At 40.1% G+C, this 17,137-nt stretch overlaps 2 protein-coding genes across 2 annotated transcripts; one reads left to right on the top strand and one right to left on the bottom strand.

The window, feature by feature from the left end:
- LOC149407021 (transcription factor MYB64-like) lies at positions 1 to 4,904 on the top strand. Its single transcript, XM_089618279.1, has 3 exons — positions 1 to 105; positions 717 to 1,380; positions 4,867 to 4,904. The coding sequence occupies exons 1-3, from the start codon at positions 1 to 3 to the stop codon at positions 4,902 to 4,904; spliced, it is 807 nt and encodes a 268-aa protein (XP_089474405.1).
- A 10,560-nt stretch (positions 4,905 to 15,464) lies between these two features.
- On the bottom strand, positions 15,465 to 16,708 carry LOC149407022 (uncharacterized). The gene is made up of 3 exons (XM_089618298.1): positions 16,074 to 16,708; positions 15,608 to 15,848; positions 15,465 to 15,497 (listed from the first exon to the last, which is right to left on the bottom strand). The coding sequence occupies exons 1-3, from the start codon at positions 16,706 to 16,708 to the stop codon at positions 15,465 to 15,467; spliced, it is 909 nt and encodes a 302-aa protein (XP_089474424.1).
- Between the last annotated feature and the right edge of the window lie 429 nt (positions 16,709 to 17,137).

Raw genomic sequence — 17,137 nt, forward strand, 5'->3', positions numbered from 1 at the left:
ATGGAGTATTTTCGCGGGGTTTCTATTAGACGTATTCGAGGGAACAACTGTTTCAGGCTGTTTGTTTGGATTTGTTCAGAGAATAGTTGTGATTTGGTTGAGCTCGTAAAAGGAATTTCGATACTCAGATATATTAATATATTTATAACATCACACACTTGCTTTTGAGTCTCTGTTGATTGTTCCTTTTTGTTTATGTTTCGTTTTCTTCTGCTCCGATCTATTTTATTATTTCAGTCACTTTATTAATTTATTATTTTATAATTTCGACTGATACCTTTATTTCAGTCAACACGTGCTGGGCACGTGGTCAAATTCCATCTATTTTAACGAAAAAAGTAACAGAATGACTAAAGATGAATTTGATACTATCACAAAGGAGTGAAAAAACAGTTTTTTTTTTCAGGGAGCAAACTGTTAAAGGCGACATAGTTGAGGGACCAAAAATGTCATTAATTCTTAAAAAAAATTGCTAATATATATATATACATCCAAAACTAGGGTTTTCAAAGCTTTTGTAGAAACCACATCTTTATTACTATATTTTTACTATTATATCCTTAACATTCTCAGTCTCTATGAAGAATGAACAATAACCCCAACTAATGCACACACACAAAAAAAAAAAAAATACAAAATAAAAAAATAAATAAAAAAATAAACCCATTCAATTTTGTAAGTTTTCTTCTGATTATTAGGACTTTTTTTCTTATCAGAAAGACAGCTGGAGCGAGGAGGAGGAGAGGATTTTAGTGGAAGCCCACGCGGAATTCGGAAACCGGTGGGCCGAGATCGCGAAGCGAATCTCGGGCCGAACTGAAAACTCGATCAAGAACCACTGGAACGCCACCAAAAGGAGGAAAAACGCGAGGAGGTCAAAGACCAAACACAAGTTAACCTCCAAGCCTCAATCCTCTATTCTCCAAAACCACATCAAAAGCAAGACTCTCTCCACTAACACCGACATCAACACGAACACCAATAACAGCAATGTCGTTCTCACAGCCTCCAACACTAGCTCAACTGTGATCGAAGACAAAACCCTATCAAGTGACGTGTATTCCAGCACCGAGTCTTCTCTGGTTGTCCCTCAGACCTACGACGAGCTCGAGGAAGTCATTTTCATGCAGAAGCTATTCATGTCCAACAATGGTGATATTATCATGGACGACGTTATTTCTTCGCTTGCTCACGAACATGACGATGATCAGATGATGATGATCACAAAGGAGGCGTCTTCAACGAGTGACGTTGTTGCTGATCCAAGAACACATCTCTATTCCGATCTCTACATGTCTTACCTTCTTAATGGGGGACCCACCGGTTCGACTACACAGGAGATCGTGATGAGCAACATGGCTGATCACGGTGGATCCGACGGTCAGTATTGTTTCTCTGCAGACATGGACTTGGTTGAGATGATTCATTCTTGTTTATCGAAAAATTCAGTAAATAATAAATAGCTCATTTGTTGATTTAGTTCAAAATATGACAAACAGAGGGGGAAATAACTATATTTACAGTTTTAAGCTTCGAATTTGAATAACTTGGTCCATTATTATTGTGTTCATTTCTGGATTAACTTTGGAACTTTTTTTTTGTAGTAAGTTTTTTGAGCTCTTGCATTTAGAAATGCTCTCCATTATTTTGGCTTATTCTATTATATTTATTTTTATATTATTATTTTATATATATATATATATATGTATATATGTATATTCGCTTATTGTTGAAGGTTTGGGATCTGCAATGATTTTCTTGCCAAGTTTCTTATCGGTTTTATTGTACTGCCTTTTTCTTACCGTCCAAAACGGCTTTGATTCCTTTCATTGCAAATTGTGTTGACGAGTCTTCTAGGGTGAAAGAAGTTTCCATAAGCGATGAGGTCTTTTTGTAACTAGCAATTTAATAGAATAACTTCATCCACAAATGACCTTTGATATTGTAGAATTTTTTTTTTTTTTTTTTACATTAAATGACTTAATTTACAATTTTTTTTTTTTTTTTGGTATTTAGATTGATTAGTTACGCATATATAATGCCACGTAAGTTCAATATATTATTTTGGCATAATATAGCGTCACTGTTTTTACAGTTTTGTTAGAGGTGCACTAAATTGAAATTAGAGTGAGCTCTCTCTAAAACTGTGTTGTGTAGTGTTTTTACATCTAGGGCTTTTTTCTTTCTCTACCACCAAAAAAAAAAAAAAAAGATATAGCTTGGATCCATATTTATTGTTATTGTTTGCAATGCTATAATTAAAATTAATACTTAAAAAAAAACATAAATTATAAATTTAAATAAAAAACAGGATAATACATATTCTATAAAGTTTTAGAGAATTTGTTAATGAATATACGGAAGCAAATTATAAAAAAATAATGGTGTTCAAAGAAGCTTATAGTAATTAGTAATAAAATTCGATAATATTTGTTAAAACATAATTATTGTATGATGTATTTAAAACATGAAAACAATAAAAAAAATAAATAAATAAAAACTTTATTGACTTAATATATTTTCCAAAATGTCACATGATTAATACACGATTTATATATGATAAAAAGATCAAAGAAAAAACTGAATTATGAAAAAAATAATAGAAATATTTAACAAGTATTTGTTCAAGTAGCCAATTTTTTACCCTTTTTTTAAGATCTAGCCAAAGTTTCATTTTATTAGGAAAATAGTTCGTCAGACCGAAGTAAATTAATTAACTTAATTAGGTTAATTAATTTACTTCGGTCTGATGAGCTATTTTTCAAAGTAAATTAAATTAAACTAACTAGTTAATTAATTTACTTTGACTTGATATGCTATTTTTTAATAAAATAAAATTTTAACTATATATATTTTAAAAAAGAGTGTAAGTTAATGAGTTGTTGGTCTAATTGTCCCAATATTTAATTATTAACTGTATATATTAAATTATAATTCCAAAGATTAATTAACATTTTATGGAATAATATTCAAATGCACTGTGATTGTGATCAACAATATACATCCAAGTACAATGCCATATAATTTGTGAGTAGTAGTTACATAGCATAATACATTACCTTCATTGTAAATGGGTATACACAGTATAATATTTAACGAAGTATGAAAAAACAGAGTTTTTTTTTAAATGATAATGATGATGATATATAATTGAGAGAGAGAATGTCATGGGCATTAGAATATTGACATATACATCTGGATCAATCAAGTGGTAAAAGAACATTATATTATGATTCAATACATTGAAAAAAAAAAAACAAATAAAAATAAGAAAAGCTTTAAAAACAGCACGTTAATAGAAGTGACGAAAAATCCCTTGCCTCACCACTCTTTTTAACGGAAGTAATACTGTAATAGATAATAAAGACATTTTATTCTATTTTGAAACTAAAGGTTACTCTTGAGCAAAAAAAAAAGTTATTTTTTCAGTTCGATGTTTTAAGATATTAGTAGTGGATAAAAGTTAAATTGGGTAAATAAAATTACAACAACTTGCACGTGAAAAAAAAAAAAAAAAAAAAAAAAAAAACAACAACAACAACAACATTGTGTAATACAAGTGAGTAAATGAGAGCTGTACCAATACCTGATATCTATGGTATGTTTTTCAACTAGAGTTATGGCTTATAATATGATCACAATGGAGGCTGATCTACCCGATTTCGATTGTACTTTGTTTTAGCTTCACATAACTTTTTTTTTTCTTCCTTCTCTAACTATAATTTTAGTTATCTCTAAAAATATTATAAATAACGATCAATTTTCTATTGAGTTTTTTGCAAAATACTAGAAGTAGAAAAAAAAATCTCACATTGAAAAGGAATGGCAAATTTGTGAGTTTCAAAGGGTATAAAAAGAGTTCATAGTTTATATTCACATCATCCACTATAAGTTAAGTGTTTTAGCTCCCAAAAAAAAAAACTTGTAATGTATATCACTTAACATGTTGGTCAACGGGATTGTGGACTAGCGTGAAGCCAAAATCAGTACGAAATTGTCGAGCAAACTTCAAATCCCATGGATCAATGGCCGGGAGAGCAACCATATGTCTCTCCCTTCTCGAAACAATTGCAAATTAAAAAATCTTCCGTGTCGCTGCGACTTATGAGAAGAATTTCTCCGCACGAAACTCTAACGAGCAAGTTAGCGGGATTGGGTGGAAATGTAAAATCAGACCTTCTAGTTATGATATTCAGGACCTTCTAGTTTTGTGCATTCCTTGAGGAATCGCTGCCCTTCATCAAAATTATATGCGCCCATGTCCGTCTGTTGTTGTCAATCGGCCCGAGCTGCTAGTGGGATAACGCCCTCCCCTTTTAAAAAGGGGTCAGGCCCATTGTAGCCCAACCCAGCCCGGGCCCTAAAATTAAATTTTATTATTCATAATATAATTTTTTTTTACTAAACGTTATCTTATTTGTATTAAAATTGTATTTTTGAATTAAAAATTATTTATTTGTTTGTTTTTTAAGTGGTTCTAATTTGGGCATTTTGATATCCAATTGAAGCCATTTACAAGCATGGCCCTCGGTCTTGAGGGTTGAGGGTTTGGTCATGTGTTGGGCATAAGGTCTTATTTCTGTTAGAAAGTATGGAGTCTAATATAATAGGAGTGAAAAAAATCTAACAGGGGAAAGGGAGAGCAACTTTGTGAACTCCAAGAGTGTATAAATAAGGGTCTATAGGGTGTATTCTATTCATCCCAGCAAGAAACACTTTTAGCTAAGTGTAATTGTAAACACCTCTCGATTTGGGTTTATAGTTATTTTGCAGTGACAAACTGGATGTAGCTTTCGCATTGAAAGTGAACCACTATAAATTCTTGTGTCCTTTATTTGCTATTGTTTAATTTATGTGTTGTATTAGGGGTTTCGAAGAAGAAATCCCAACAACTGTTATCATAGATTCTAGGTTTGCAGTTTCTTTAATTTCTTAGTATGCTCTGTGGTTGCGACTGAGTCCGAACTTCCACATCAGAAAAGAATTATTGAAACGGAGTGCGGCTTGTGGAGAGTGAGACTTGGTCATTAGTTGCGCATAAGAAGCGACTGAGAAGACGATGGGAGGCGAAGAAGGCACAGTGCACGGGATCGAGAAGTTCGACGGGTCGGACTACGTATTCTGGAGGATGCACATCAAGAATTATCTGTATGGCAGAAAGCTTCATCTACCGCTGAGCGAAATACCAGAGAAGATGGACGAAGCAGAATGGAATCTTCTCGACAGATAGGTTTTGTGAGTTGTTCGACTGACGTTGTCGAAGAACGTAGCTCACAACGTGGCAAAGTAGAAGACCACGGCGGGGATGATGAAGGTCTTGTCAGACTGTACGAGAAACCCTCGGCGAACAACAAGGTGTTTCAGATGAAGAAATTATTCCATCTGCAGATGGATGAAGGCACTGGAGTGGCGGCGCATGTGAACGAATTCAATACGATTTTCAATCAGCTGACATCGGTTAAAATCGAGTTCGACGATGAAGTGCGAGCTCTGATCCTACTCGCGTCCTTACTAAACAGCTGGGAGCCGATGAGGGCCGCTGTTAGCAACTCAATAGGAAGTGCGAAGTTGAAGTTCAACGACGTGCGAGATCGCATCATCGCCGAAGAGGTACGGAGGATTGATTCTGGCGAGGCCTCGATGAGTTCGGCCGTGAACGTGGAGAACAAGGGGAGAAACCATAATCGGAATCAGAACTGAGGGAAGGACAGGTCAAAGTCACGAAATGGGCGTGGCCAATCCAAGTCCAGACAAACTTCAAATGCTGGAAATGTGGCAAGACAGGCCACATCAAGAAGTACTACAAGGCGTCGGTTAAAGAGGAGAAATGCGATGTCCACGCCGTCACTGAAGATTTAGCAAATGCGTTACTACTAACGGTGAACAGCTCGATCGACTCTTGGGTGCTCGACTCAGGAGCATCTTTCCACACCACTCCCAATAGCGACAACCTAGAGAACTACGTCGCAGGAAACCACGGGAAGGTCTACGTGGCTAATGGCGAGCCTCTAGACATTGCTGGTGTCGGCGACGTCAGGTTGAAGATGGGAAACAGGAAAGTCCGGAAGATCAACAAAGTCAAACACGTGCCGAAACTAATGAGGAACCTAATCTCGATGGGTCAGCTTGATGATGAAGGCTATACCACAACGTTCGGGAACAACTCGTGGAAGGTGTCAAAGGGAGCTATGACGGTTCGTGGACAGAAGACGGGCACACTCTACATGACGTCGAGCTGCCGAGACATGGTGGTCGTGATCGACAACACCGAGAAGACCGAGCTGTGGCACAACAGGCTCGGGCACATGAGCGAGAAAGGGATGAAGATGCTGGTGAAAGACGGCATAATCCTGAAGCTGAAGACGGTTGAACATCACACGTGCAAGAGCTACATTCTTGGGAAGCAGAAGCGAGTCAGCTTCACGAATGCGAGCAGAGAACTGAAGGCGGTGAAGCTCGAGCTAGTACATACTGACGTATGGAGACCTACTCCTGCCCCTTCACTAGGGGGATCTCGCTACTACGTGACGTTCATCGACGACTCCACAAGGAATGTATGGGTTTATTTCTTGAAGAATAAATCTGATATGTTTGCTACCTTCAAGACATGGAAGGCGATGGTCGACCTGGAGACGAGCTCGAAGGTGAAGTGTTTGAGGTCCAACAACGGCGGAGAGTACGTCGACTCCAACTTCAAGCGGTATTGTGCTGAGAATGGGATCAAGATGATGAGAACGATCTCAGGAACTCTCCAACAGAACGGCGTAGCAGAGAGGATGAACCGAACACTAAATTAGTGAGCTCGGAGTATACAGATTCACTCTGGGTTGCCCAAGATGTTTTGGGCCGATGCAATCAACACGACAGTCTTTATGATCAACCGAGGACCGAGCGTTCCTTTGGGTTTCAGAATTCCAGAAGAGGCGTGGAATGAGAAGAAGGTAAACGTTTCTTATTTGAAAGTGTTTGGTTGCTTGTCCTATGTTCATATTGATGATTCTGCTAGAAATAAACTTGATCCGAAATCTAAGAAGTGTTATTTCATTGGCTATGGTGACACTAAGCTCGGCTATCGCTTTTGGGATGCCAACGCGAGAAATATAGTTTGGAGCAGGAATGTTATCTTCAACGAGCAGACGATGTACAACGACGAGCTGAAGGGGAACTCGGCGAGGAATGCTCATGAGGGCGAGAAGTCAATGATCGACCTAAAAGACTTCTCGACGATCGAGATGGAAGAAGAAGACAATTCAATGACCGAGGTGAGATTAGCACGAGCTGATGGCGGTCGCGAGATCGAAGAAGAACGAGCTTATGAAGACACAGAGCTCGAGGTGAATCAGCAGACTCCGATCACCGAACTGCGGAGATCGTCTAGAGTCAGGAAACCGGTCCACAAATTTTCTCCGTCTCTCAACTACATCCTCCTGACCGACAGAGGAGAGTCAGAATGCTATGAAGAGGCTATGGAGGTCGATGTCTCGACCAAGTGGGAGCTCGCCATGAAAGACAAGATGGATTCACTGATCACGAATCACACTTGGGAGCTGGCGGAGTTATCAGCTGAGAATAAAGCACTGCACAGCAAGTGGGTGTGTACCGCATAAAATACGATAGCAATGGAAGCTAACGGTTCAAGATGAGGCTGGTAGTGAAAGGTTTCCAGCAGAAGGAGGGAATCGACTTTACGGAAATCTTATCTCCGGTCGTCAAGCTCATGATGATCAGAACCGTGCTAGGGTTGGTTACCAAGGAGAATCTGCATCTTCAGCAGATGGATGTGAAGACGGCATTTCTTCACGGTGATCTCGATGAAGAGTTCTACATGAGGCAGCCGAAGAGATCTACATGAGGCAGCAGTGTCCTCTTGTGAGAGTTTAGCCAGTGGTACATGAGATCTACATGAGAGCTTGTGAGAGTCTCTACGGGCTGAAGCAAGCCCCGCGTTAGTGGTATAAGAAGTTTGACAACTTCATGAAGCGAGCTGAGTTCGACAGGTGTGAGGCCGACCACTGCTGCTACTTCAAGATACTTAAAGACTCCTACGTGATTCTTTTGTTGTACGTACTGATCGTAGGTGTCGACCTACACGAGATCGACGAGCTGAAGAAGAAACTGTCCAAAGAGTTCGCGATGAAAGATCTATGAGCCGCGAAGCAAATTCTCGGGATGAAGATCAAGAGGACCAGAGCATCAAGCTCTCACAAGAGGAGTACGTGAATAAGGTTCTCCAACGCTTCAACATGGAGGATGCGAGGTCAGTCAGCACGCCGCTGGCTAGCCACTTCAAACTGTCCAAGGAGCAATCGTCGGTGATGGAGGACGAGCTGGCGTATGCTTCAACATCGGAAGCTTGATATACGCAATGGTGTGTACAAGGCCAGACATTGCTCATGCAGTGGGAGTTATGAGCATGTTTATGAGTAACCCGGGGAGAGAACACTTAGAGGTTGTGAAGTGGATCCTCCGATAACTAAGAGACAGCTCGAGCTCGGCGTTGATATTCAGGAAGTTTGAGCTGGGACTTCAAGGTTACGTCGATGTTGACAATGGAGGCGATGTCGACAGCAGGAAGAGCACGTCCGGATACGTCTATACGTTTGGAGGGACGACAATCTGTTGGGTGTCGAGGTTGCAGAAGATTATTGCCTTGTCGAGTTGCGAGGCTGGGTACGTGGCCATCACCGAGGCCACGAAAGAGATAATATGGTTGTAGACGTTTATGCTCGAGCTGGATCAAGACCAAGACGGGAGTGTTTTATACAGTGATAGCTAGAGTGCCATTCAGTTGGCAAAGAACCCGGTGTATCATGCTCGGCCGAAGCATATACAGCTGCAATACTACTTCATCAGATCGGCATTGAAAGATGGGGTGCTAGTACTCGAGAAGATCGCAGGCAGTCAGAATCCAGCTGACATGTTGACGAAGTCAGTGCCATATGACAAACTGAAGTTGTGCTCGACTTCAATTGGACTCATCGCCGATGAGTTTAGTCGCCGCTGCTAAATGGAGACACGTGATGAGATTAGTATGGGAAAGAGAGATTGTTAGAAGGTGTGGAGCCTTAATATAATAGGAATGAAAAAAAGTCTCACGTGAGAAAGGGAGAGCAACTTTGTGAACTCCAAGAGTGTATAAATAGGGGTCCATATGGTGTATTCTATTCATCCCAGCAAGAAACACTTTAAGCTAAGTGTAATTGTAAACACCTCCCAATTTGGGTTAATAGTTATTTTAATTGCAGTGGCAAAGTGGATGTAGCTTTCGCATTGAAAGTGAACCACTATAAATTCTTGTGTCCTTTATTTGCTATTGTTTAATTTCGTTTTCTGTTATTTCGACGAAATCCCAACAATTTCTTAGGCCCCGTCCGGCCCAGCCCTCCGCTAAAAGGGTTTGGGTTGAGCCCGAATATCTCTTGGGCTTGAAAACAAAGGCTGGGCTGGACTAGCTCGACCAAATTGATACTTTAACCTATACCTATGCTACACAACCTCAACCTACAGAATATCCAATGATAACTTTAAAACCTCCTAATAATGGAGCCGAGTCACTTTGAATTTTTGTTTGAGCCAGTGATCCTTCAAAATTTGTATTTACGACATTTTTATGACAATTTTAACAATTTTCCCTTCTGAAAACTAAAAAATGCTACCCAATTCCGGAATTTATAATACGAATAAAATGATGAAAGAACTTTTGATATTTTTTATATTTACAATTGATTTATAGATCTACTTTGTTAAGTAATAAATTGAGTTATTTAATAATTAAGTTTTATATTTATAACTGAAGTTAGAGTTAATAGGTTCATAGATCTACTTTGTTAAGTAAATTGAGTTACTTAATAATTAATTTTTATTCAATTTACTTAATAATTAATATTAGTTATGCACTTACACTGTAGACTCACTACTATAATACGTTTCGGTTCTAAAATTATTTTGACAAATATTTAATTAAAGGTTAATTATTTTAAGTAACCACTGGATTATTATAAGCTTGAAGCTTTTCTTAATTGAACCTTACGGTGGTTCAAAAATCTTGAGTGGCATCCAAGGTGTGAGTGTCACTATAGGTGAGTTAGAAGTTGGTTGAGAGATAATTCCTTCTAACATGTAATTATTATCACCATATGGTTTAGATATATAGCAACTGAATTGGAGATTGTTTTCTCCTCAGATTATTGTCAACCATGGTGTCATTATTAATTTGTGCCATTAATAAATATGGGCTAAAGCTGGTGTAAAAAAATGGCCGCTTTCGAGTATGTACTATGGGCTAAAGCTGGTGTAAAAAAATGGCCGCTTTCGAGTATGTACTTACTGAAATATTAATTATGTCTAGCCTAAAAAACATGAGATTGCAAGTTAGTCAATTCTTAAATCTCTCTTCATTCCGAGGCGCAACTTAAGAGACTATATTGTCGATCTGCGGGTGCCCACACTAACAAGTCAACATTAAGCAATTAGTAATATTGGATGTGGTTTTAGTTGAGTTTTATAAACGGCAAATTAATTTTATCAGCTTAATCTCTGAATTTTCTTGATTTTGGATTTTTTTTTTTTATCCCGACTCGTTATTATAGGTGAATCCTTAAAAACGTATAAGAGTGCTCGTATATATAGATATCCTCATATGACAAGTAGAAAGATTTCGGAAGTTGGACTAACAAAAAAAAAAAAAAATCAAAAAGTGGTTTTGAGTAGAACCGTGATTCTTATAATCATATGTTTGTTACATTCTCTTTCCATGTAGATTTTTAGCATAGTGCGCTCTTTATTGCTCGGATACCAAATTAAGTATAGCTCGCGTTCTATTTTAATGATTCCTGGTCAACAAGACAATGTACATGTACACTTAACATTTATTTGATATAGGGATTAGGTTTATAGAGTTAAGTCGTTTCAATTTTTCTCCCACGTTTAGTTACTTGTTATAACGTATAAATTTGTTCTCAGTATTACTATGTTTTGGGCGACTTACAAAACATAAAAGTGACGCTTAATTTTAAGCACAAGAGATTTACCTAGTTGAAAACGAATAAGATATTAATTTATTCTCAAGGGGTTAGATTGTTGAATGTACGGCCACTGTTTCGCTGACTGTTCAATATCACGTGTCAATTTATTTTGGCCATCATTATAATATTCAGGCAATTGAATTTTCCAAGCAATAGTATCAGCGCCTAACTTAGCCATCAGCTGGTTGTTGGGCAGAAGATTACAAATATAATAATTAATAGACTTGAATGGTTTTTTTTTTTTTTTCTCTCTTACAGCGAATGATTATTGATTATCATAGAAAGGCTAATTAGAATATCATGATAGGCAAATCTTATCCATGTAAATATAAACAATAAGCAAATTTATCTAACACTTCATTGTTATTTAAAGGCCTAGCCAAAACCTTCAAATTATCAGTCTGCATGGCTTTTTTAGGTGTTTTTATTATTTCTTTATATATATATATATATATATATATATATATATAAATTTCTTGCTAATAGTTTTTATTTTTAAATTTATTTTAATATACTGATATTGACGGATGGATATAGATAGTTCGATTTCACATATATGACTTACCTGTATATATACAGGTATATATTTCAATCAAATATGAAATTTTGATATATACCTGTTGACCTGTAAAATTAGTACAACAATACCTCACGAAAATACACAGACTCCGAGTACGAAGGCTCCGAGTACAGAGATGATTTAGGCAAGACTTTCTCTTTATACAGACGAATCTAATACAAGAGAGCAGTGTTTTCTAGAGGTTCTAAGTGAAAGAAAGTGAGTAAAAAGTTCATGTTTGGTTCTGTGCCGCAGCCTCTATTTATACTCGTCTGGTGTGGCCTCGTGGTCGTGTCTCTGACGGTTATTTTGGGGAACGTGGGGTGATCAATCCCACGTTCTGGACGGTTTTGGGTAACTGCCTCTTACCTCTCGCTGAGGTGGACGGTTAATACTCCTCGTTTGGTTCCTGAACCGTCAAGGTGTGCGTTTTAGGGTTTGAAACATGTTTTCTTTTGGTTTTGACTAGTCTTTGACCCACGTTCTTCTCTTCTCTCCGAAGTTCTGATCGGTGGGTTTCGTTCTTGACTTATGAACGGTTCGTTCCTGACCCTTGGGTTTACTTAACCTGAGCTCGGTGCTGGATTCTTCTCGCTGCTCGGGAGTCCGACTACCCTGCTCGGTATCTGACTGATTTATCCCGTAACAGCTGCCCTCCAGTTTCTTAGTATTATTAGCAAAAATAGTAAGGAACTATTTCGGTTTAATTGACGACCGTGTTCATCTTTGCTTATTTGCCTCGGGACGATCCGAGTAGAATTCTATATTCTTTTCTTTTTTTGCAGGACATCGTACGACGTCGTTTGTCTTTGGCATTGCTGAATCGTCGCGTCTTTTCGCTTCGACGGTCAGATGTGCTTGGCTTCTTGGACAAGCTTAATCCTTGTCGTTCGTGTGGTCTTTATATAAAGCCTTTTCTCAACTTTTGACTTCATTATGCTTTTTCTTCTAAATTTTACTTTCGGAGCGTTCTCGGCTTGATCTGCCTGTTCAGACTGTGCTTTCAGCTCTCTCGCTTTTTGCTCGGATCTTCCGATCTTCAATCTCACGGGTAAGGCTTTTTCATCATTGATCTGATACATTTCTTTTGAGATCGTTATTCGGTGATCTGTATTTTCCTTTACCTCTCGTATTCGGACCCTTCGGACTTTAGGGATCTTAGTTTCTCAACTTCCTTAGGGCTATGGGAGGACTTGCGCGTCCTGATCTGAGCTTTGACCCTCGCGTCGTTCGACGATCGGAGCCTGATCCCGATAGCGTTATCTTGTCGGATGGGTCCACGTTTCCTTTCCTCAGGAGTCGCGTTTGGTATCATGTTCCAGAGATCGGATGGGATCGCCCTGTAATGGCTTTTGATGAATCATGCGTGTATCCCAGTCCTGAGTCCGAGGGGGTTGATAACGAGAAAAAGGTTTTTGACTCGTCTTCCCTGTCGTGTAGGGATACCATGGTTTTGGAGATATCGTCTTCGTCCGCTTCTTCGAGGGAGAGCGAGCCGGAATCTCGTGATACGACGAGCCTTTCTCTTTCGCAAGACCGAGGAGATGGATATTCTCAAGGCATTCCGGGTCCGAGTGGGAGGACATTTGGGGTCGATCTCCCAGAGGAAGAGGATGAGGCCTTGGTCTTTGAACGGAAAGAGGGCCAGTTTTCGGCTAAGGTTTGGACTTCTCGGGTTACCGAGAAATATATACAAGAGCTGAGGGAGGAATTTGAGATAGCTGAGGGAATTATCATCTCGGCACCTTTGGAACATGAGAGGGCCGATCAGCCTCCTGCCGGGAAGATAGCGTTCAATAAGGCTATTTTGAACGTGATCGGAGGGTTACCAATGCATCCCCTCATTTCCCAGTTCGTTTCTGACCTGGGTTGTTCTCCTACCCAGCTCGTCCCCAACGTGTATAAGATTTTTGTTGGGATGGCCGTGCTATGGGCGAAAGTTTATGATCGCCCTGTCACTTTACAAGACTTTTCGCAATATTACTCGTTTAAGTCGGCTCCAGGGCAACATGGTTACTATTATGCCCGGGCCAATGATGATCAGTCTAAGGTGGTCACTCGCCTTCCGACCAGCCAGAAAAATTGGAAAGATTATTTCTTTTGGGTTGAAGGGAACGCCTCTTATGAAAGGTGCCCCATAAGGGCTTCGTTCTCGGAACTGGGTGTGACTCTGGTTCAGAATTCTTATTTGATAAACTGGGCCAGGTTTTTGTTTTGGTTTTCTCATATGTTTTATGTTTGGTTTCAGGTTTTCTTCCACAGTACTCTGAGGACGCGGGGCCACTTCACTCAGAGATATTTGATATTTCGGAGGCTGATCGGTCAACGTTTGTTTTGTCGGACCCAGACCTGCTCGACCAATTTATTATTATCCCTATTCGAGTGAGCATTCTATTTGTCTCTAACCAAATTGCATATGTTCCAGTCTTTTCTCGTTTTCACTTTTTGTTTCTTAACAGAGATTGCCCAGATGGCGAAAAAGAAAACCGCTCCCGAACTGATCCCTCCTAATCCGAAACGTGTTAAGGCTTCCAAGGCTTCGGCTGGCAGTAAGCGGGCGGCCCTAGCTGCTTCGAAGGTTTCAGAGCCTCCGAGCTCTTCTCCGGGGAAAAGCCTGGCCGAACCTTCTTCTGCTTCCGACCCTCTGGCCCCGGTCGTCACCTTCCTTCATGAGCGTTTTCCTGCCGAGAAGGCCCAGGTGGTTCTCGGGTCTGAGCCTTTAGAGAGGCTCAACCAGGCCACCGACTCGGTGGTTTCGGTACGTTTTTACTTGCTTAGTCGGTATCTATTTCCCTTTCTTGACAACTTGTTGTGGCTGACCTTTTGATAATCACTGAGCTTCGTTAGCATGGCCGGCCTCGTCGGGCTGTTAGGCTCTGAGCTCACCTCGTTGAGACAACGGAATGATCGATTTCTCAAGGAGAGAGACGCGGCCAGGGACGAGACAGCAAAGGTTCGGTCAGAGCTTGCTCGGAAGTTCCGAGCAGATCTTGAGGCTGCTTGTTCAGCGGCGGTGGAAGAATACAAAGCTTCCGAGGAGTATCGCGATATGCGCGATGACCTCTATACCGCCGGAATGACCGAGGCCGTTCGACTCCTTGGTCCGAAGAATCCTACTCTGGATGCGACGGACCTCGATCTCGATTCGGAGTCAAGAGATAGCGATGAAGGAGGCGACCAGGAGTAGAACTTATTATTTATTTTTTGCTTTTCAATTTCTGTTAACCCGCTCGGGTTTTGAACAATTGATCCGTGGTCGGATCTTATATTATGTAATTTTTTGTTAACCCGCTCGGGCTTTGAATAGTTGATCCGTGGTCGGATTTATAATCCGTGTGTTGATTTATCTAAGTTTCTGACTTTGGCGAAAAAAGAGTAAAAAGTATTTCTGAATTTTGGCAAAATAAAGTATAAATAAGTATATTTCCTTTAAGTTTTCTAAACAACTGTTTGCTTTGCTAGTTATCCTGCCGCCTAGTTTATTTAGCCGGAATTTATAAAAATTATGCGTTTAAACACCGAGTACAGAAACGAAAGATGAATAACTTCTGGAAATCATAAGTTCGTGCGACCAAGCCGCTTTTTGAAATTGCAAACACGATACATGCGACCAAGCCGCATTTTGAAATTGCAAATACAATACATGCGACCAAGCCGCTTTTTGAACGTTTAAAAATTAAAATAAAAAAAAAACTTAAACGTAAAATCGGCGAAGGTGCTCGGTATTCCAAGGGTTTTTCTCCATATCACCGTTCAACTGTTGTAGTCGGTATGCCCCGTTTCCGAAGTCTTCTCGGATGATATAGGGTCCCTCCCAGTTTGCGTTGAAGGCTCCTTCCTGTTGGATTTTGGTGTGGAGAAAAACTCTTCTGAGGACTTTGTCACCGACTTTGAAAAATCTTGGTCGGACTTTCCTGTTGAAGTACCGAGTAACTTTTTGTTGGTTAGCGAGATTTCTTAATCTGGCTTTTTCTCTTTTTTCTTCTAGCAAGTCAAGGTTAATTTTTAAAATGTCGTTGTTTACCTTTGTCGAGTAGTTTTTTCTTCTCACTGTTGGTATCATAACGTCGGTCGAGATAGCCGCGTCGGAACCGTATGCGAGGGAGAAAGGCGTTTCACCAGTTGCGGAGTGCTCGGTTGTTCTGTATGACCAGAGGACTTCTTGGAGCATGTCCACCCATTCTGACTTCTGTTCGTCTAACTTCGTCTTTAGGCCGTGCTTTATTGTTTTGTTGACGGCCCCCACTAACCCGCTGGATTGTGGTCTGACTGGAGTAGAGAAAACTTTGTTAATGCCATATTTTTTACAAAAACTTTTGAAGGAATCGCAGTCGAATTGTGTTCCGTGGTCGGATACAATTTTGACCGGTATTCCAAACCGAGTAATAATGTTTTTCCATACAAATTTCTCAATTGTATGGGCCGTTATTTTATTTAAAGGTTCGGCTTCAACCCATTTCGAAAAGTAGTCGATGGCTACAATTGCGTACCTGCATCCACCTCGGCCTGTTGGCAGAGCTCCGATTAGGTCTATTCTCGGGCATGAGAGGGAGATGAGTGGATTAGGTGGAAGCCTCGGGATGTTAGAAAACTTTTGACACTTGACGCATTTTTGCGTCATGCGCCGAGCATCGGCTTTTAATGTTGGCCAGTAGAGTCCTTGTCGGATGATATTTTGTGCCAATGCTTCGCATCCGATGTGACTTCCGCATATCCCTTCATGGATCTCTTTGAGAGTGTACTCAGCCTCGTCTTCGTCTAGACATTTGAGCAGAGCCTGAGAAAATCCTCTTTTGTAGAGATTCTGACCTTCTAGGAAGTATCGAGCAACTCTGAACTTTAGGCTTCTAGCCTCGTTTTTCTCTTTGGGTAGAGCTCCGTGCTGCAAGTATTCCCTGATCGGAGTTTGCCATGACTTTCGTTGATCGATCTGAAGCACATGGGGAGCTTGCTCAATGCTAGGTTGCCCAATTTTGATCACTGGGATTGATTCCGAGTCGGATCCTTGAGTAGCGTGCTTCGCTAATGCATCGGCCTCTTCGTTCATGGCTCTGGGGACTTGGGTGATTTCGCAAAGTTCAAATTTGCTTGCCAGGTTTCTAGCTTTCTCGGCATATAGCGACATCTTTTCGTTTTTTGCCTGAAATTCACATTTCATTTGATTAACAATTAACTGAGAATCCGAATATACTTTGAGCTTTTTGATTTCTAAATCTTTTGCTATTTGTAGCCCATGTATCATAGCTTCGTACTCAGCGTCATTGTTTGAAGCATTAAAATCGAATTTTAAAGCGAATTTTACCTTGTCTCCTTCTGGACTGGACAGCGCAATTCCGACCCCGGACCCCTTTTCGTTGACTGCTCTGTCTACATACATGTCCCAAATTGGGAATTCAACTGGTCTGTACGTGAATTCTGCAATGAAGTCAGCAACTGCCTGCCCTTTGATTGCTGGTCGGGGGCTGAAGTGTATATCATATTGTGTCAGCTCAATCGACCATTTCATTAGCCTTCCGGACACGTCAGGTTTTTGTAGCACCTGGCGCAGTGGGAA

The sequence above is a fragment of the Urtica dioica genome, chromosome 1, assembly GCF_054948205.1.
Source record: "Urtica dioica subsp. dioica isolate 48M chromosome 1, U.dioica_male_clone48M_v1_H2, whole genome shotgun sequence".
Taxonomy (NCBI): domain Eukaryota; kingdom Viridiplantae; phylum Streptophyta; class Magnoliopsida; order Rosales; family Urticaceae; genus Urtica; species Urtica dioica.